The sequence below is a fragment of the Ranitomeya imitator genome, chromosome 5, assembly GCF_032444005.1.
Source record: "Ranitomeya imitator isolate aRanImi1 chromosome 5, aRanImi1.pri, whole genome shotgun sequence".
NCBI classification, from domain to species: domain Eukaryota; kingdom Metazoa; phylum Chordata; class Amphibia; order Anura; family Dendrobatidae; genus Ranitomeya; species Ranitomeya imitator.
This window is the reverse complement of record NC_091286.1, coordinates 161,518,956-161,541,008: the sequence shown is the minus strand read 5'-3', so window position 1 is coordinate 161,541,008 and position 22,053 is coordinate 161,518,956. Positions and strand designations below refer to the sequence as shown.

At 44.5% G+C, this 22,053-nt stretch overlaps 1 protein-coding gene across 1 annotated transcript in view; it reads left to right on the top strand.

Annotated features, from left to right (window-relative positions):
• UNC93A (unc-93 homolog A) overlaps nucleotides 1-22,053 on the top strand; it is a 429,770-nt gene that overhangs the window by 237,537 nt on the left and 170,180 nt on the right. Inside the window, exon 4 of the mRNA XM_069769274.1 lies at nucleotides 1,904-2,041. Within this exon, the coding sequence (XP_069625375.1) occupies nucleotides 1,904-2,041 (138 nt within the window). The remainder of the gene's footprint in view (nucleotides 1-1,903; nucleotides 2,042-22,053) is intronic.

Genomic DNA, 22,053 nt, shown 5'->3' with positions numbered 1-22,053 from the left:
GATGCTATTTCATGATGATTCAATGGGACGTCCTGTCAACGAGGTCGTTGGTAAGGTGTCAAACACAGCGATGTGTGCTACCCAGCGGGACCTCAACAATCAAAAAATGGTCCAGGCCATTCCGACACGACCAACGATCTCACAGCAGGGGCCTGGTCGCTGGTACGTGTCACACATAGCGAGATCGCTACTGAGGTCGCTGTTGCGTCACAAAACTTGTGACTCAGCAGCGATCTCGCTAGCGATCTCGCTATGTGTGACGGGGGCTTAAGTCACCACTGTACCAGTCTTTCAGTTTGCTTACTTTATTTTTACATGTTTACTTTTATTAGTTTATGCCAGGTACGGACTGGGGCTGAAATTCAGCCCTGGCATTTGAAAGCACACAGGCCCATGTTGTCCTCGTCCCCAAGAACCAGATGGGATATATTACTAATATTACCCTGGATGGAGGAAAGAAAGATGTACTACATGACCAATATTTCAAATGATACCCATTTCATGCTGGGCAAGTGACGGAGTCAGTGACTTTGTGCTTCATCACAACTGTTAACAGTATGGGTGTCCTGAGAACATCGATTCTGTTAACAATGTAGCAGACATAGCAGCCCACAACCAGACCGGCCCTTCTGGCATTTGCCAGAATTGCCCAATGGCCAGTCCGGCCCTTGTTTATGCCATATGTATTCATTTTTTTGGATAACTATTATTGTGACTTTTAACATTCAGTCAACCAGATATTTTGTAAGTAACGTAAGGCTTCATTTAACCCCTTAGTGACAGAGCCAATTTTGACCACTGTCACTTTATGAAGTTATAGCTCTGGAACGCTCAATGTATCCCAATGATTCTGAGATTGTTTTTTCATCACATATTGTACATCATGTTAGTGGTAAAATTTCTTCGATATGACTTGCGCTTATTTATGAAAAAATGAAATTTGGCAAAAATTTCACAATTTTCAAACTTTTAGTTATTGTACCCTTAAGGGCTCGTTTCCATTTGCAAGAAACACGTCCGTGTCTCGTATGTGAAAACCAAGCTCTGGCGCTGGCACTTTGGAGCGGAGCGTGCAGCTCCATGTGTTGCTATGCGGCCGCACGCTCCGCTCTGGAGTGTCGGCGCCAGAGCTTGGTTTTCACATGCGAAACACGGACGTTTTTCTCGCAAATGGAAACGAGCCCTAAATCAGAGAGTAGTGTCACACAAAATAGTTAATAAATAAAATTTCCCACATGTCTACTTTACATCAGCACAATTTTGGAAACGTTTTTTTTTGTTATGACGTTATAAGGGCTAAAAGTTGACCAGCGATTACTAATTTTTCCAACAAAATTTTTCAAAACCATTTTTTTTAGGGACCACCTCACATTTCAAGTGAGTTCGGAGGGTCAATATAACAGAAAATACCCAAGTGTCACAATTCTAAAAACTGCACCCCTCAAGGTGTGCAAACCCACATTCTGGAAGTTTATTAACCCCTCAGGAGCTTCATGAGAACTAAAGCAATGTGGAAGGAAAAAATGGACATTTTACTTTTTCCCCAAAAAATTACTTTGGAACCGTATGTGGGGGAATGTCACTGTTTGGGTGCATGGCAGGGCTTAGAAGGAAGGGTGCACTGTTTGACTTTTTGAATGTAAAAAAATCAACCCAAATCAAGTTCTCTGGGGTCTCAGCTAGCCTCGGTAGCTGAGACCCCGGAGATTTTCTGATGCTGAGGAGCGCTATACACTTATTTTTCAGTGCCGTTAAAAATCAGCACTGAGGAATAAGTACCCATAACTGCCGCCGTTAAAATGCATATTGGCAGTTGTTAAGGGGTTAATTGTTATCTAATCAGTTATATACTTGTAATTCTGATTGTACTTATATATTTGTATTCATTATTAATATTTTGTAGGAGATAATGCAAGATTACCAAATTATACACACTGCGGAGCAAATGACTGCCCATATATTGAAGTCAATAATACGAACAGTACCAGTTCCAAGAAGCCAACAGAATCATTAATATATACACTTTTGGGTATTTATACAGGTAAGACTTTAGCAGTCCTTTTTTATTCCTTAAATTAAAAGATCATTAAACTTAATAATGAGATAGGTTCACATTTGAAAGAAAATTTTAAGTAGTGCTGCAAAAGGTCCCCACCAAAAAGCCTTTTAAGTTCCCATGAAAAGTCCTAAAAGTCTTAAAAAAGGTCTTGTGACCGGGCATGATCATTGAACTAACACGCATGAATAAATTGCTTACATTTACATAAATGTATTGAGTAATATATGTATTGAGAAATATATAGTGCTTTGAAATAGTATTCATACCCTGTAAACATTTTCACATTTTTTAATCTCTTCATGACAGGAGCTTTTTTCAGTTTTGTGTTTTCGTTTTTCGCTCCCCTTTTTCTCAGAGCCATAACTTTTTTATTTTTACGTCAATATCGCCGTGTAAGTGCTTGTTATTTGTGGGACGAGTTGTACTTTTGAACGACACCATTAGTTTTACCATGACGTGTACTAGAAAATGGGAATAAAAATCCAAGTGTTGGGAAATTTCAAAAAAAGTGCAATCGCGCACATGTTTTTTCTTTGGCTTTTCTACTAGTTTCACTAGTGCTAAAACTGACCTGCCATACTGATTCTCCAGGTCATGACGAGTTCATAGACACCAAACGTGTTTAGGTTCTTTTTTATCTAAGTGGTGAAAAAAAATGTCAAACTTTGCTAAAGAAAAAAATTGCTCCATTTTCCGATATCCATAGCTTCTCTAATTTTCGTGATATCGGGTTGGATGAGGACTTATTTTTTGTGTGCCGAGCTGACGTTTTTTAATCATACCATTTTGGGGCAGATACGATCTTTTGATCGCCCGTTATTGCATTTTAATTCAATATTGCGGCGACCAAAAAAAACTTAATTCTGGCGTTTTTACTTTTTTATCGCTATGCCATTTAGCGATCAGGTTAATTTCTATTGATAGAGTGGACGATTTTGAATGCGGTGATATCAAATAAGTGTATGTTTGTTTTTTTACTGTTTTATTTTGAATGGGGCAAAAGGGGGGTTATTTTAACTTTTATGTTTTTTTATTTTTTTATATTTTTAAAAACTTTTTTTTTTTTACTTTGGGCATGCATCAATAGTCTCCATGTGAGACTAGAAGCTGCCACAACCCGATCAGCTCTGCTACATAGAGGCGATGATCAAATAACCTCTACTTTATGTAGCAGAATTACTCACTTGGTATGAGTGCCGATCACCGGGTGGCGTTCATAGCAATCCGGCACTGACAACCATAGAGGTCTACAGGAGACCATTGGATGTCATGTCAACGTGATCACGTGACGGGGATCACCGGTGGGCGGGTTTCTGGCCTGATGGCTGGAATGGCTGGAAGTGCAAGCTAAATGCCGCTGTCAGCGTTTGACAGCAGCATTTAACTAATTAATAGCATATCCCAGGAAAGATGTGGGCTCACCACCGGAGCCCACATCAAAGGGAGGGAGTCCGAAGTCGGCGTACTATTAAGCCTGACGTCGGAAATGGGTTAATGTTACATTTACAAGCTTAAATGTATATTATTGGGATATTATGTGATATACCAACACAAAATAGCAAGTATTTGTGAAATGCAAAGGAAATGATACATGGTTTTCTAATTATTTTAAAAATATACATCTAAAGATTGTGACATGCATTTGTATACAGCCCCCCATAGACTGATACTCCTAAATAAAATTGTGAGCGACCAATTGCCTCCAGAAGTCACAAAATTAGTAAATTGCATCCACGTTTGTTTAATTTATTCTGAGTATAACTGCAACTGTTCTGTGAAGGCCTCAAGGGATTGTATAACATTAAGGATCAAAGATCATCATGAAAACCAAGAAAGACCCCAGACAGGGCAGTTATAAAGAGTCTGGGGTACATGTACAGTGTGAAGATCCCAGGGCACTGTGCTTAGGGAGCACACATGTGTTCCCCCTCCTAAAGGGGCCCTATGTGCACCATCCTAAAGTGTCCCCAGCCAATTGCTGGAAAACGAGTCCTACTTAAGGCACGTCCACCTGCATGGAGGTGTCTGTGCAATGCTGAATACTGTGTCTAAAACATTTTCAAGTTCTCAGGTTCCTGTGGTCATATTCCTATATACATACTTGTCTCTCAGCTGTGCCCACCTGCCAGTCTATCAACCGTGCCCACCTGCCTTCCTATCAGCCACGCCTGCCTGTCTATCAGCTACGCCTGCCTGTCTATCAGCTGTGCCCGCTTGCCTACCTGTCTACCATTCCGGGTCGTTTCTGCCTCCTGTCCCTTGGGGGACAACTGCCATCCACCTGAGATCAGTCCTGGTATAACACCTTATAAATAACAAAAGACTCACTGCGACACCCAAGCTAGTGTGAATAAGTGCAAACTTAGGAGCAGCTACCTCCATATACAATATACAAAAAAAAAAAAAAAATTTGTACTCTAACGTGCTAAAGCATGTCAATGTGAAATATATGAAATATGAATAACTACATGTCTTCTGAATACTAGAAAAAAATTAGATGCTTTGCGCACAATTTGGCCAATCATGCCTGCCCATCATCCATCGTCCAGGTGGTCTAAAAAGTTATGGGTCCCTATCAATGTTGAATACCTCTCTTAGGCCGGGATCACACATACGCGAGATACGGCCGAGTCTCGCGGGTGAAAACCCAGCTCTGGCGCCAGCACTCCGGAGCAGAGCGTTCAGCTGCATATATTGCTGTGCGGCTGCACGCTCCGCTCCGGTGTGCCGGCACCAGAGCTCAGTTTTCACCTGTGAGACTCAGCCGTATCTCGCGTATGTGTGATCCCGGCCCTAGGCTAATGTCTGAATTCCTGGGTGAATGTGGACACCTCTCTCAGTAATGCCTGCATTTATGGGTAGGTAGGAACCTGCTGTAATTAAAATCACCACATGCTCAAAGGCAGAGTGCTTGGTCAGTAAGCCAACATAAAAATAACTAAAGACTGACTGGCACATCAAGGCTAGTGTGAATAGCCGAGGTCAGACTTGGTGAACCACCTAGTCACGCTCCTTCAGTCTCTCTTCGGATCACGGTGCAATGTTTCCACTACCTAGTCCGTTATATCTGTCATATCTATGCATCTATCCATAATAACCCAACATTCATAATTTTCAAACGACACCTTGCACAGGGGTCATCTGGAGGTTAAAGCCTTGCTTCGATATGCACTATCAACTATGAAATGGCTTATAGCTTTTACAATTGCATCTATGACACCTCCCCATTCTAGAGATGTCATGGGAGACAAATCTTCTCTCAAGCCCATATTCCTAGCATCCCCCCGGCGGGACAGCCCATCAGTGTTGCCATGTTCTCTACCCTCTTGTGCTGAATAATAAAATCATACTGCTGTGGAGCCTAGTTCCACTGCAGTAGTTTACCATCGGTGCCAGCCACAGTGCAGCTAGAGAGAGAGATGTAGTCACTCACTATGGTGAAGTTGCATTGGATAGGGCTTCAGCAGAGTCCATACTATGAAAAGGCACTCTTTCTCTACAGTATAGTATGCACTTAATGAGGCAACAGCTTGCAGCTGATTAACACTAGAGATGAGCATACCTATCAAGCTTTTGTCACCGGGTTATTGCAACAGTGTGGAGTGTTGTGAATTCTGTGGCTGAATTCACTCCTGTGGTCACAAGTGGTACTGCAGCTTCTGAGCTTCCTCCCTCAGGTGTTCTGGTGAGCTCGTTAACTGCTTCATTACTTAACTCCGCCTGATGCTGCTATCCTTGCTCCTTGTCAATGTTTCAGTGTTGGATCTGAGCTTCTCCTGATTGTTCCTGTGACCTGCTGCTCTGTATAGCTAAGTGCTTTTTGCTTTTTTGTTGCTTTTTTTCTGTCCAGCTTGTCTTTTGTTTTGCTGGGAGCTCTGAGACGCAGAGGGTGTACCACCGTGCCGTTAGTTCGGCACGGTGGGTTTTTTTTTTGCCCCCTTTGCGTGGTTTTGCTTTAGGGTTTTTTGTAGACTGCAAAGTTCGCTTTACTGTCCTCGCTCTGTCCTAGAATATCGGGCCCCACTTTGCTGAATCTATTTTATCCCTACGTTTTGTCTTTTCATCTTACTCACAGTCATTATATGTGGGGGGCTGCCTTTTCCTTTGGGGAATTTCTCTGGGGCAAGTCAGGCCTATTTTTCTATCTTCAGGCTAGCTAGTTTCTTAGGCTGTGCCGAGTTGCCTAGGTAGTTGTTAGGCGCAATCCACAGCCGCTTTTAGTTGTGTTTAGGATAGGATCAGGTGTGCAGTCTACAGAGTTTCCACGTCTCAGAGCTCGTTCTTGTATTTTTGGATATTTGTCAGATCACTGTGTGCGCTCTGATCGCTAAGCACACTGTGTTTCTGGATTGCCTTCATAACACCTGTCATTAGCAAACATAACAGTACAAGGAGCCAAACTAATGATTCTCAATAGAGGGAAAGAAAAAGTTCTGACATCATTTTTTTTTTTTTTCTGCTCTGTGTTCACTTTTTTTTTTTCCCCCTAGACATTTGGGTGATTCTGGACACAGGTGTGGACATGGATATTCAGGGTCTGTGCTCTTCAATGGATAATCTCGTTATAAATGTACAAAAAATTCAAGATACTATTGATCAGAAATCTATGTTAGAACCAAGAATTCCTATTCCTGATTTGTTTTTTGGAGATAGAACTAAGTTTCTAAGTTTCAAAAATAATTGTAAGCTATTTCTGGCCTTGAAACCTCATTCTTCTGGTAATCCTATTCAACAGGTTTTGATTATTATTTCTTTTTTGCGCGGCGACCCTCAAGACTGGGCATTTTCTCTTGCGCCAGGAGACCCTGCATTGAGTAGTGTCGATGCGTTTTTCCTGGCGCTCGGATTGCTGTACGATGAGCCTAATTCAGTGGATCAGGCTGAGAAAAATTTGCTGGCTTTGTGCCAGGGTCAGGATGATATAGAAGTATATTGTCAGAAATTTAGGAAATGGTCAGTACTCACTCAGTGGAATGAATCTGCGCTGGCAGCTTTGTTCAGAAAGGGTCTCTCTGAGGCTCTTAAGGATGTCATGGTGGGATTTCCTATGCCTGCTGGTTTGAATGAGTCTTTGTCTTTGGCCATTCAGATCGGTCGACGCTTGCGCGAGCGTAAATCTGTGCACCATTTGGCGGTACTGCCTGAGGTTAAACCTGAGCCTATGCAGTGCGATAGGACTATGACTAGAGTTGAACGGCAGGAATACAGACGTCTGAATGGTCTGTGTTTCTACTGTGGTGATTCCACTCATGCTATTTCTGATTGTCCTAAGCGCACTAAGCGGTCCGCTAGGTCTGCCGTCATTGGTACTGTACAGTCCAAATTCCTTCTGTCCATTACCTTGATATGCTCTTTGTCGTCGTTTTCTGTCATGGCGTTTGTGGATTCGGGCGCTGCCCTGAATCTGATGGATTTGGATTATGCTAAACGTTGTGGGTTTTTCTTGGAGCCTTTGCGGTGTCCTATTCCATTGAGAGGAATTGATGCTACACCTTTGGCCAAGAATAAACCTCAATACTGGGCCCAGCTGACCATGTGCATGGCTCCTGCACATCAGGAAGTTATTCGCTTTCTGGTGTTGCATAATCTGCATGATGTGGTCGTGTTGGGGTTGCCATGGCTACAAACCCATAATCCAGTATTGGATTGGAATTCCATGTCGGTATCCAGCTGGGGTTGTCAGGGGGTACATGGTGATGTTCCATTTTTGTCGATTTCGTCATCCACCCCTTCTGAGGTCCCAGAGTTCTTGTCTGATTATCAGGATGTATTTGAAGAGCCCAAGTCCGATGCTCTACCTCCGCATAGGGATTGTGATTGTGCTATCAATTTGATTCCTGGTAGTAAATTCCCTAAAGGTCGATTATTTAATTTATCCGTGCCCGAACACGCCGCTATGCGCAGTTATGTGAAGGAATCCCTGGAGAAGGGACATATTCGCCCATCGTCATCACCACTGGGAGCAGGGTTCTTCTTTGTAGCCAAGAAGGATGGTTCGCTGAGACCGTGTATTGATTACCGCCTTCTTAATAAGATCACTGTTAAATTTCAGTATCCCTTGCCATTGTTATCTGACTTGTTTGCTCGGATTAAGGGGGCTAGTTGGTTCACTAAGATAGATCTTCGTGGTGCGTATAATCTGGTGAGAATCAGGCAAGGAGATGAATGGAAAACTGCATTCAATACGCCCGAGGGTCATTTTGAGTATCTAGTGATGCCGTTCGGACTTGCCAATGCTCCATCTGTGTTTCAGTCTTTTATGCATGACATCTTCCGTGAGTATCTGGATAAATTCCTGATTGTTTACTTGGATGACATTTTGATCTTCTCAGATGATTGGGAGTCTCATGTGAAGCAGGTCAGAATGGTTTTTCAGGTCCTGCGTGCTAACTCTTTGTTTGTGAAGGGATCAAAGTGTCTCTTCGGTGTGCAGAAAGTTTCATTTTTGGGGTTCATCTTTACCCCTTCTACTATCGAGATGGATCCAGTTAAGGTCCAAGCCATCCAGGATTGGATTCAGCCGACATCTCTGAAAAGTCTGCAAAAGTTCCTGGGCTTTGCTAATTTTTATCGTCGCTTCATCTGTAATTTTTCTAGCATTGCCAAACCATTGACCGATTTGACCAAGAAGGGTGCTGATTTGGTTAATTGGTCTTTTGCTGCTGTGGAAGCTTTTCAGGAGTTGAAGCGTCGTTTTTGTTCTGCCCCTGTGTTGTGTCAGCCAGATGTTTCTCTTCCGTTCCAGGTCGAGGTTGATGCTTCTGAGATTGGAGCAGGGGCGGTTTTGTCACAGAGAGGTTCTGATTGCTCAGTGATGAAACCATGTGCTTTCTTTTCCAGGAAGTTTTCGCCCGCTGAGCGTAATTATGATGTGGGCAATCGAGAGTTGCTGGCCATGAAGTGGGCATTTGAGGAGTGGCGTCATTGGCTTGAAGGAGCTAAGCATCGCGTGGTGGTATTGACTGATCATAAGAACTTGACTTATCTCGAGTCTGCCAAGCGCTTGAATCCTAGACAGGCCCGTTGGTCGTTATTTTTTGCCCGCTTCGACTTTGTGATTTCGTACCTTCCGGGCTCTAAAAATGTGAAGGCGGATGCTCTGTCTAGGAGTTTTGTGCCCGACTCTCCGGGTTTATCTGAGCCAGCGGGTATCCTCAAGGAAGGAGTCATTGTGTCTGCCATCTCCCCTGATTTGCGGCGGGTGCTGCAAAAATTTCAGGCGAATTATCCTGATCGTTGTCCAGCAGAGAAACTGTTCGTCCCTGATAGGTGGACTAATAAACTTATCTCTGAACTTCATTGTTCGGTGTTGGCTGGTCATCCTGGAATCTTTGGTACCAGAGAGTTAGTGGCTAGATCCTTCTGGTGGCCATCTCTGTCACGGGATGTACGTACTTTTGTGCAGTCCTGTGGGATTTGTGCTAGGGCTAAGCCCTGCTGTTCTCGTGCCAGTGGGTTGCTTTTGCCCTTGCCGGTCCCAAAGAGGCCTTGGACACATATTTCGATGGATTTCATTTCTGACCTTCCCGTTTCTCAAAAGATGTCAGTCATTTGGGTGGTCTGTGATCGCTTTTCTAAAATGGTCCATCTGGTGCCCTTGGCTAAATTGCCTTCCTCCTCTGATTTGGTACCTTTGTTCTTTCAGCATGTGGTTCGGTTGCATGGCATTCCTGAGAATATTGTTTCTGACAGAGGTTCCCAGTTTGTTTCAAGGTTTTGGCGAGCCTTTTGTGGTAGGATGGGCATTGACCTATCCTTTTCCTCGGCTTTCCATCCTCAGACTAATGGCCAGACCGAACGAACCAATCAGACCTTGGAAACATATCTGAGATGTTTTTTTTCTGCAGACCAGGATGATTGGGTGTCCTTTTTGCCGTTGGCTGAGTTCGCCCTTAATAATCGGGCCAGCTCGGCTACCTTGGTTTCTCCATTTTTTTGCAATTCTGGGTTCCATCCTCGTTTCTCTTCAGGACAGGTTGAGTCTTCGGACTGTCCTGGTGTGGATTCTGTGGTGGATAGGTTGCAGCAGATCTGGACTCAGGTAGTGGACAATTTGATCTTGTCCCAGGAGAAAGCTCAACTTTTCGCTAATCGCAGACGCCGTGTGGGTCCCCGACTTCGTGTTGGGGATCTGGTTTGGTTATCTTCTCGTCATATTCCTATGAAGGTTTCCTCTCCTAAATTTAAACCTCGTTTTATTGGTCCGTATAGGATTTCTGAGGTTCTCAATCCTGTGTCTTTTCGTTTGACCCTCCCAGACTCCTTTTCCATACATAATGTATTCCATAGGTCGTTGTTTCGGAGATACGTGGCACCTATGGTTCCATCTGTTGAGCCTCCTGCCCCGGTTTTGGTGGAGGGGGAATTGGAGTATATTGTGGAGAAGATTTTGGATTCTCGTGTTTCTAGACGGAAACTCCAGTATCTGGTTAAATGGAAGGGTTATGCTCAGGAAGATAATTCCTGGGTTTTTGCCTCTGATGTTCATGCTTCCGATCTTGTTCGTGCCTTTCATGCAGCTCATCCTGGTCGGCCTGGGGGCTCTGGTGAGGGTTCGGTGACCCCTCCTCAAGGGGGGGGGTACTGTTGTGAATTCTGTGGCTGAATTCACTCCTGTGGTCACAAGTGGTACTGCAGCTTCTGAGCTTCCTCCCTCAGGTGTTCTGGTGAGCTCGTTAACTGCTTCATTACTTAACTCCGCCTGATGCTGCTATCCTTGCTCCTTGTCAATGTTTCAGTGTTGGATCTGAGCTTCTCCTGATTGTTCCTGTGACCTGCTGCTCTGTATAGCTAAGTGCTTTTTGCTTTTTTGTTGCTTTTTTTCTGTCCAGCTTGTCTTTTGTTTTGCTGGGAGCTCTGAGACGCAGAGGGTGTACCGCCGTGCCGTTAGTTCGGCACGGTGGGTTTTTTTTTTGCCCCCTTTGCGTGGTTTTGCTTTAGGGTTTTTTGTAGACTGCAAAGTTCGCTTTACTGTCCTCGCTCTGTCCTAGAATATCGGGCCCCACTTTGCTGAATCTATTTCATCCCTACGTTTTGTCTTTTCATCTTACTCACAGTCATTATATGTGGGGGGCTGCCTTTTCCTTTGGGGAATTTCTCTGGGGCAAGTCAGGCCTATTTTTCTATCTTCAGGCTAGCTAGTTTCTTAGGCTGTGCCGAGTTGCCTAGGTAGTTGTTAGGCGCAATCCACAGCCGCTTTTAGTTGTGTTTAGGATAGGATCAGGTGTGCAGTCTACAGAGTTTTTGGGTATTTTTGGGTATTTGTCAGATCACTGTGTGCGCTCTGATCGCTAAGCACACTGTGTTTCTGGATTGCCTTCATAACACCTGTCATTAGCAAACATAACAGTGGAGCCAGAAGACCGCAGCTTTTGATTCCTCCTGCTCTGGTACTGAGAAGGAGCATTTCTCCTTCATTTTAGTGGTGTTTATTCCTTCTGGCAGAACAGAGTTAATCGGCCATGTTGGAAATCCCTGTACTCACAGCTGAGTTTGGTTAGCCACTCCTTTCTCCTTTATAATGTGGTCTCTGATACAAATCCTTGTTAGAGCTAGGATTTGCTGCATGGCTAACTGAGGGAGAGAAGTTCATAGGAGAAGGAAAGTTGGAGGAGTTACCAGTGACTGTTGCTTGGTTTGTACATGGCTAATCAGCCATGTTTGAAATCCCTGTGCTCACAGCTGAGTTCGGTTAGCCACTCCTTTCTTCTTTATAATCTGGTCTCTGATACAAATCTTTGTTAGAGCTAGAATTTGCTGCATAGCTAACTCAGGGAGAGGAGTTCATAGGAGAAGGAGAGTTGGAGGAGTTATCAGTGACTGTTGCTTGGTTTGTATGCTTGGCAATTCCCTATCCTTCTCTACTTTGCTTTATTCCCCGACCTCCACGCCACGGTACATTCCTCTGTTATATGTGAGTGACTATTTTGTATGCCTGAAGTTTTCTGTTAACCCTTCTTTGTGTTGCCTGGGTGGAGAAAGAGAACAGACAGAGGGCTAAATCAGTAGACAAGGCAATGTGGAGGCCCCGACATCTTCACCTTCGGAAGTATCCTGGGGAGTAGGGCAAGTTAGGGTGCAACCTAGTGTTAGGGACAGGGAAGGAGCCCCTGGTCCCGGGTCACCCGACAGCTGTGTTGTTAAAGCTTTGGTTTGGTTCAGATTCACTGAACAGACCTCCGTTCGCCAAACAGTTCGCAGAATGGTTCGACAAACGTATCTGAACCCCATTAAATTCAACGAGAGGCAAAATCAAATGCAATGACAATACCTTAAGGTGTGACAAAAAGCTTCCCAATCAGCAAAAATTAAGGGCAGACATCACAAAAAGTGGCATCAATTGACCTACAGTAGAAATTTGAAAATGGCACAGCAGAGGTCAGTCTTGAGCCATGCCTGAGGTATCAGGGTCTGGGCAAGCATTTACACCATTGAATTGAAGTTTCAATGAGGACCTGGTGGTTAATGGAGCCATGTAAGCCTTATTAGATGAGAGTCCTGATACCTCATGCGACACCCCCAATATTTTTTTCCAGACACACTCAGATGACACAAACATCAGTTTCATGCATTACTATTTGTAGAAAAATATAAAGAAAGTAAGACAGGTAGTTAACTGATCAATTGACACACAGCAGAACCCTTTATAATGGCAAAGAGGCAGTCAGCCATGGGCCATGCATGGGGTATCAGGGTCTGGCCCAGCATTTAAAGCTTGGAATTGAAGTTTCAATGAGGACCTAGTGGTTAAGGGAGTGGTGTAAGCCTTCTTAGCTGGAAGACCTCACACCTCATGCAACACCTCCAATTTATTTTTTAATACAACCACACTCAGATGGCACACACATCAGTTTTATAGACTACTATTGACAGAAAAACGTAAGAATAGTAACACAGGTAGTTGACTGATCAATTGACCCACAGTAGACCCACAGTAGAACCTGTTATAATGGCACACAAGCTGTCAGCCATGGGCCATGCATGAGGTATCAGGCTCTGGCCCAGCATTTACACAGCTTGGAATTGAAGTGTTAATGAGGACCTAGTAGATAAGGGAGCTGTGTAAGTCTTCTTAGCTGGGAGACCTCACATCTCATGCAACACCTCCTTTTTTTTATTCCAGCCACACTCAGATGACATAAACTTCAGTTTCATACAGTAATATTGGTGGAAAAATGTAGGGAAAGTAACACAGGTAGTTGACTGAAAGTAAGTACAGGCCTGCCTGTCTGGGAGACCTACTTACATGGGCAACCCACCAGACATAGAGCGGACTTGGAGTCTCCACATTTCCAAAAAATAATTGTCAATCTGCACAAAAGTGGCAACAATTTCCACAGAGTAGAAATATTAAAATAGGCCTCTGATGAACCTTCCACCACAGGCAACCCATCAGATGGAGACCCAACTTGGAGTCTCCGCTTTTCAAAAAAAAATTGTCACACAGCACGAAAGTGGCATCAATTTCTACAGAGTAGAAACAGTATAATAGGCCTCTGACACTCCTTCTACGGCTGGCGTCACACACAACGTATTAAAATTGGTCCGTTTTTCACGGACAAAAATCGCACAAATATTTCATAAACAGTGAACCTTGTGCAGTGCAAGGATGCGATTTTTTTCTCCAAAAAACATCCGTTTGGCATCCGTATGGTGAGATTTTCTTGCCAGCTTACAAAATGGACATATAATGGATTCATGGGCTCAAATATTCGTGAAAACATACATACAGTCTATATATACATATCTACTATATAATTGTCTAAGTTGTTATGACCTGGTGGTTAGGAGCACCCGGAATGACCTGATAGTTAAACCTCATACAGGACGAGCTCTGGGATGTGGGAGCTCTGCTGACCGCAAGCCCTGATCCTATCACACACACTAGAAATAGCCGTGGAGCGCTCCTAACCAGACCTAGGTGCATCGTCACAGCCTAAGAACTATCTAGCCCTAGAGATAGAAAATAAAGCCTACCTTGCCTCAGAGAAATTCCCCAAAGGTAAAGGAAGCCCCCCACATATATATTGACTGTGAGTAAAGATGAAAGTCACAAATGCAGAAATGAAACAGGTTTCAGCAAAGGGAGGCCAGACTTACTAAATAGACAGAGGATAGGAAAGGTAACTTTGCGATCAGCACAAAAACCAACAAAAGACCACGCAGAGTGTGCAAAAAAAAGATTTGGGCTCTTCAAATACATCCCAGTAATCTGATAAAAACTCAGGGACTTCAGAAGGAGTGGAAGGTGAAATTGAGAGCAATGGAACATCACCATGTACCCCCTGACAACCCCAGCTGGACACAGACATAGATTACCAATCCAACATTGGATTATTGACCTGTAGCCATGGCAACCCCAAAACGACCACATCATGCAGATTATGCAACACCCAAAAGCGAATATCCTCCTGATGTGCAGGAGCCATGCACATGGTCAATTGATTCCAGTACTGAGGCTTATTCTTGGCCAAAGGCGTAGCATCAATTCCTCTCAATGGAATAGGATACTGCAAGGGCTCCAAGAAAAAACCACAGCACCTGGCAAACTCCAAGTCCATCAAATTCAGGGCAGCGCCTGAATCCACAAATGCCATTACAGAATAGGACGACAGAGAGCAAATTAGAGTAACGGACAAAAGAAATTTAGACTGTACCGTACCAATGGTGGCAGACCTAGCGAACCGCTTAGTGCGCTTAGGACAATCGGAGAGAAAATGAGTGGATTCACCACAGTAAAAACACAGCCCATTCCGACGTCTGTGTTCTTGCCGTTCAGCTCTGGTCAAAGTCCTATCACACTGCATAGGCTCAGGCCTATGCTCAGAGAATACCGCCAGATGGTGCACAGCTTTGCGCTCACGCATGCGCCGATCGATCTGAATGGCCAAAGACATAGACTCATTCAGACCAGCAGGCGTGGGAAATCCCACCATGACATCCTTAAGGGCTTCAGAAAGACCCTTTCTGAAAATTGCCGCCAGGGCACATTCATTCCACTGAGTAAGCACAGACCACTTTCTAAACTTCTGACAGTACACCTCCGCTTCATCCTGACCCTGACACAAAGCCAGCAAGATTTTCTCTGCCTAATCCACTGAATTTGGTTCATCATAAAGCAATCCAAGCGCCAGAAAAAACGCATCAACATCACGCAATGCCGGATCTCCTGGCGCAAGGGAAAATGCCCAGTCTTGAGGGTCACCACGCAACAAAGAAATAATGATTTTTACCTGTTGAACAGGGTCACCAGAGGAGCGGGGTTTCAAAGCTAGAAACAGTTTACAATTATTTTTGAAATTCAAGAACCTAGATCTATCCCCAGAAAATAAGTCAGGAATAGGAATTTTAGGCTCTAACATAGGATTCTGAACCACAAAATCTTGAAAGTTTTGTACCCTTGCAGAGAGATGATCCATACAAGATGACAGACCTTGAATGTCCATATCTACACCTGTGTCCTGAACCACCCAAAGGTCTAGGAGAAAAGAAAGACAAAACACAGTGCAAAGAAAAAAAATGGTCTCAGAAGTTCTCTTATCCCTCTATTGAGATGCATTAATACTTTGGGCCAGCTGTACTGTTATGACCTGGTGGTTAGGAGCACCCGGAATGACCTGATAGTTAAACCTCATACAGGATGAGCTCTGGGATGTGGGAGCTCTGCTGACCGCAAGCCCTAATCCTATCACACACACTAGAAATAGCCATGGAGCGCTCCTGACCAGACCTAGGCGCCTCGTCACAGCCTAAGAACTATCTAGCCCTAGAGATAGAAAATAAAGCCTACCTTGCCTCAGAGAAATTCCCCAAAGGTAAAGGAAGCCCCCCACATATATTGACTGTGAGTAAAGATGAAAGTCACAAACGCAGAAATGAAACAGGTTTCAGCAAAGGGAGGCCAGACTTACTAAATAGACAGAGGATAGGAAAGGTAACTTTGCGATCAGCACAAAAACCTACAAAAGACCACGCAGAGTGTGCAAAAAAAAAAACCTCCGCACCGACTCACGGTGCGGAGGGGCCACTCTGCATCCCAGAGCTTCCAGCTAGCAAGACAAAATCATGAAAACCAGCTGGACAAGAAAACAGTGAACAAATAATGACTATCAGGAACTTAGCTTCTGCAGGAGAAGGCAGGTCACCAGAGAGATCCAGGAGCGAACTGAACCAATGCAAAAACATTGACAGCTGGCATGGAGTAACGATCTGAGAGGAGTTAAATAGAACAGCCAACCAAAGGATAAACCACGTCACCTGTGTAAGGAACCTCAGAAGCAGCAGCTTCACTCACAGCCACCAGAGGAAGCCCATAGACAGAACTCGCCGAAGTACCATTCACGACCACAGGAGGGAGTTCGACAACAGAATTCACAACACTAAGGGTCACTTCCGTCTTTCTGTCCTTCTGTCTGTCTGTCTTTCTGTCTGTCACGGATATTCATTGGTCGCGGCCTCTGTCTGTCATGGAATCCACTGATTGGTCTCGCCAGTTGCCTGTGATTGCTGCCACGGCCAATCAGCGATGGGCACAGTCTGGTGGAAAAATGGCCGCTCCTTCCTCCCCGCAGTCAGTGCCCGCTCCGTACTCCCCTCCCGTCAGTGCTCACACAGGGTTAATGGCAGCGTTGACCGTGGTGTAACGCACTCGGTTAACGCTGCTATTAACCCTGTGTGACCAACTTTAAGATCTAATGTTAAAAAAAATTAAAAAAATAAAAAATAGTTACATACTCACCTTCCGGAGCCCCCGGATCGAAGCGGCCAGTTACCGATGCTCCTCGCGACGCCCCGGTGACCGTTCCATGCATTGCGGTCTCGCGAGATGATGACGTGCGGTCTCGCGAGACCGCTACATCATCATCTCGCGAGACCGCAATGCACTCTTCAGACCAGAGCGCGCGATGAGCATCGGTAACAGGCCGCTTCGAACCGCTCCGGAAAGTGAGTATGTAACTATTTTTAATTTTAATTTTTTTTTTTAACAGGGATATGGTGCATACTACGTGACTGGCCAATATACTCCGTGACTGGGCAGTATACTACGTTGCTCTGTGCTGTATACTATGTGACTGGGCAATATACTATGTGGCTGGGCAATATACTATGTGGCTGGGCAATATACTACATCGCTGGGCAATATACTACGTGTCTGTGCTGTATACTACGTGGCTCTGTGCTGTATACTACATGACTGGGCAATATACTATGTGGTTGGGCAATATACTATGTGGCTGGGCAATATACTATGTGGCTGGGCAATATACTATGTGGCTGGGCAATATACTCTGTCACGGATATTCATTGGTCGCGGCCTCTGTCTGTCATGGAAATCCAAGTCGCTGATTGGACGCGGCAAAACAGCCACGACCAATCAGCGACCGGCACAGTCCGGCGGAAAAATGGCCGCTCCTTCCTCCTCGAAGTCAGTGCCCGCTCCATACTCCCCTCCAGTCAGCCCTCACACAGGGGTAATGCCAGCATTATTGGACCACGGTGTAACGCACTTCATTAACGCAGCTATTAACCCTGTGTGACCAACTTTTTACTATTGATGTTGCGTATGCAGCATCAATAGTAAAAAGATCTAATGTTACAAATAATAATAATAAAAAAAAAAGGTTATTATCACCCTCTGCCATCACGTCCTCTCCCCGGCAGTGCAAGCGGCAGGTTCCGGGGCCAAGGATGGTATGCGAGAAGGACCTTCCATGACATCACGGTCATGTGACCACGACGTCATCACAGGTCCTGCGCTCATACAAACCCTGGGACCAGAAGCTGCCGCGTGCACTGCACACAAGCTCCAGGACTACAAGGGGCCTTCGGATGGTGAGTATATGTTTATTTTTTTATTTTTTAACCTGTTACATACGTGGCTGGGCAATATACTACGTAGCTGGGCAATATACTACGTGGCTGGGCAATATATTACGTGACTGGGCAATATACTACATGACTGGCTAATATACTACGTGACTGGGCAATATACTACGTGTCTGTGCTGTATACTATGTGTCTCTGTGCTGTATACTATGTCGCTGTGCAATATACTATGTGGCTGGGCAATATACTATGTTACTGGGCAATATACTACGTGGCTGGGCAATATACTACGTGACTGGGCAATATACTATGTCACTGGGGTATATACTTCGTGACTGGGCAATATACTACGTGACTGGGCAATATACTACGTGACTGGGCAATATACTACGTGACTGGGCAATATACTACGTGGCTGGGGCAATATACTATGTGGCTGGGCAATATACTACGTCACTGGGCAATATACTACGTAGCTGGGTAATATAGTGCGTGACTGGGCAATATACTACGTGGCTGGGCAATATACTACGTGGTTGGGCAATATACTACTTGGCTGGACACTATACTACATGGGCTTTGCGATATACTGCGTGGACATGCATATTTTAGAATACCTGATGCGTTAGAATCGGGCCATCATCTAGTATATATATATATATAAACTGTAGTGTGGGAAAGTTTCTGAATATTTTCCCACGCTACAGTTCATATGAGTTCATGCCACCAGGGGGTGCAGCTTCAGTGATGGCACTGCTAGTCACTGAAGCTCTGTTCCCTGCATTTCATTAATTCCCCAGGCTTTTACAGCTGGGAGTGGCCGCATTAGCAGCCCTCCCTGTTGTAAAGTATTTAACCCCCTTGAGATGGATTTACAGTGTGGGAATTGACTGTACGGCGAACAAGTATGGGATATAGTTGCTTTTTTATTTTGTTTTTTTTTTACAGAAGAACGGGGGCTTCGCTTTGGATTGAGCGTACAATAAAGATATTAAAACCTGTGTGTTGCTTTCTTTCATTAAAATACTTTATTCTTATTGTGTGTGTGTATTTTTAAACCTTTCCTACTATTGGATTAATAATGGAGAGGTGTCTAATTGACACCTTTCCATTATTAACCAGGCCTAACGTCACCTTACGATAGCAATATGCCAATTGGGCAGTGGGAAGAGAGAGGCTAAATGCCAGAATAGGTGCAACTTACAGATGCACCTTTTCTGGGGTGGCTGGGGGCAGATGTTTTCAGCTGGGGGAAAGGGGGGCAATAACCAGGGTCCCTCTCTAGGCTATTAATATCTGCCCTCAGTCACTGGCTTTCCATCTCTGGCGGAGAAAATTGCGCTCTAGCCCACCCCAGTTTTACCGTGAATTAACCCTTTAAATTAACACCTGCAGCTCCCAAATTTTACACACAAACACTTCTAACATTATTAGTGAGGGATATATAAAAATCTAACGGATATGAAATGGTTTACTGTATGTAAGCCACGTGTCATATCCTGTCGGGTTTGGTAAGGATTTAGCAAAAGCCGACAATTGAATTACTGGCTATTCTGCTAACTAGCTCTGTATTATATATATATATATATATGTATATATATATATATATTGTGGTGCGGTGACCCACGTTACAGCCAGGGGGCGCTGTGTGTGCACTTCAAGATGCGCTTGGAGGCATAAATGTGATGAGACAAAGTCCGGCAGGAGTGTAAATGGCCGGTGTGTGTGTTGCAGAGGAAGACACTCTGCACTGTCAGTCTGAAGTTTGGTTGGTGTTCTGGGACCTGTAGTCCCACAAGTAATTGTGTAGTTCTAATGGGAGATTGGCAGGGCTAGTTATGAGAGATGGGAGGGTCAGACTAGCCACACACACCCACACTCCCACCTAGGGTATATAATGTGACCAAGGTGTGGGTCACATGGTCCTGTGTGGTTCCTGTATATGGATCCGTTTGGTCCATGTGCAAGGTCCTGGATGGTCGGTGTTGGAGTCTCCTGGTATTGGAGAAGTCCTGCAAGTACCTGAGACCATGGACATGATGAACGGTCAGTGTTAGATTGTCCTGGTATGGGCTGGTGTCCTGGATGCACTGAGACCGTGAGTCCTGCAATAGCCTGGGTGTTGGATTGTCCTGAAGTGGGCTGGAGTCCTGTAAGCACTTGGTAAGATCATGGACTGAAGGCCTGTGTGTTGGAAGTGCCTGTGACTGGACTTCCTGGAAGCGCATGGAAAGGCTGCATCTACAGAGCCTGGGACGGTTTCTGTGTTGGGGAAGCTCCAGTTCCTACTGTGGGTCTGGACTAGCCGAGGTGCCCTGGTCACAAGGACGGTGATCCCAGTGAGGCAGTTTCCCTGTAAACCAGCACTGGCAGGAGTCAGTGTGTGGAGCCGGAGCTCCTGTAAGGTAACTCCAGGTAATAAGGGGTTACGGGCAGACACGGATCTGCCATTGGAACAGACTATCGGTGGTTAATGTGTTCCGTTGCTATAAATGATTAACTATTTGTGTTATGGTTTATGACGTTTAATAAACCGGAATAGACTGTTTTTGTGAAAAAAACGTGCCTGTATGCGTTATTCCCGTGCAAAGCGAGTGTCCCCCAAGACCCGAAGTAAGGGAAATGCTACAATATATATATATATATATATATATATATATATATATATATTCACAATAAAGTGCCCAAAATTATTATAGCCATCCACCTTGAGGGAAATATACCACTATATTACATAACATCTCACTAACAGGTGAGCAGACATAAATAAAGAATGATCTCCAATGTGGTGCTAAGGTAAAAACAATACTTTACTCATAAACATTAAAAAGACAAAATATGCATTATAAGAAGGGTACTTGGTCCAAAAAAGAGGGACTTCACTACCATTGGATATTTCATAACATTGGCGCCATGCACGTTAGAATGAACGTTTCAATAGGATTCAAAATAGAATACCACCTCTTTTAATAAACCTTACTATATTGTAGATGTATTGACCTCAGTCAGGGAATGAACAATAAACCCTTTAAATTTAGGGAGGCTATATAATCAAAAGAACCACTATTGGCAAATACTGGATAAAACTAAGTTTGTCCCTGTGTACCTATGTACGCTATGACCTATAGTGATCTGTTTCAAAGAATTGGTTAATAACTGAAGGTAGCAGCCACGTGAAATTCCTCGGCGTCCCTTTTGTTATGAACTGGTGGTTTAGGAGCAACATGGGACGAGCTCTGAAGGAGGTGGTACCTGTACTGACCGCAGTCCCTAAGCTCAACACAACACTAGAAGTAGCCGTGGGATGCTCCTGTCACTCCCTAGGCACCTCGTCACAGCCTGAGAATTAACTACCCCTAAAGATAGAAACAGGAAAACTATCTTGCCTCAGAGAAAATCCCCAAAGGATAGATAGCCCCCCACAAGTAATGACTGTGAGTGGAGAGGGAAAAGACATACGCAGAATGAAACCAGGATGTAGCACAGGAGGCCAGTCTAGCTAGATAGATAGGACAGGACGGAATACTGTGCGGTCAGTATTAAAAACTACAAAAATCCACACAGAGTTTACAACAATCTCCACACCTGACTAAAGGTGTGGAGGGTAAATCTGCTTCCCAGAGCTTCCAGCTTAACTGAATTAATCCATACTGACAAGCTGGACAAAACATAGAATGCACAGAGCGAATAAGTCCACAACATGTGGACAGAAAAGAGCAAAGAAAGGACTTATCTTTGCTGAACTGGTCAGGATATCACGGAAATCCAAGAGAGATGTGAATCCAACCAGGAACCATTGACAAGTGGCACTGGCTGAAGGGAGGAGCCAGGCATAAATAGCCGAGCAGAAAGACAATCAGTGGAAGCAGCTGCAGACTGCTAAATCCAAGGAGCAGCCATTCGACTTAAAACCACCGGAGGGAGCCCAAGAGCAGAACTCACAAAAGTGCCACTTACAACCACCGGAGGGAGCCCAAGAGCGGAATTCACAACACCCTTTGTCCCGACGGGCATTTCGCAATGCTTCTTGCGGAGGCATGTCAGGGCAGGGGGCATGCCGGTTTAAATAGCATGTATTGCATTGCTGATTGGATGTAGCAAATTGCGTAGGAGGATAATTATCAACTGTAACGGAACAGGAATTTATGTGTTGATGGCGCATGCGCCCC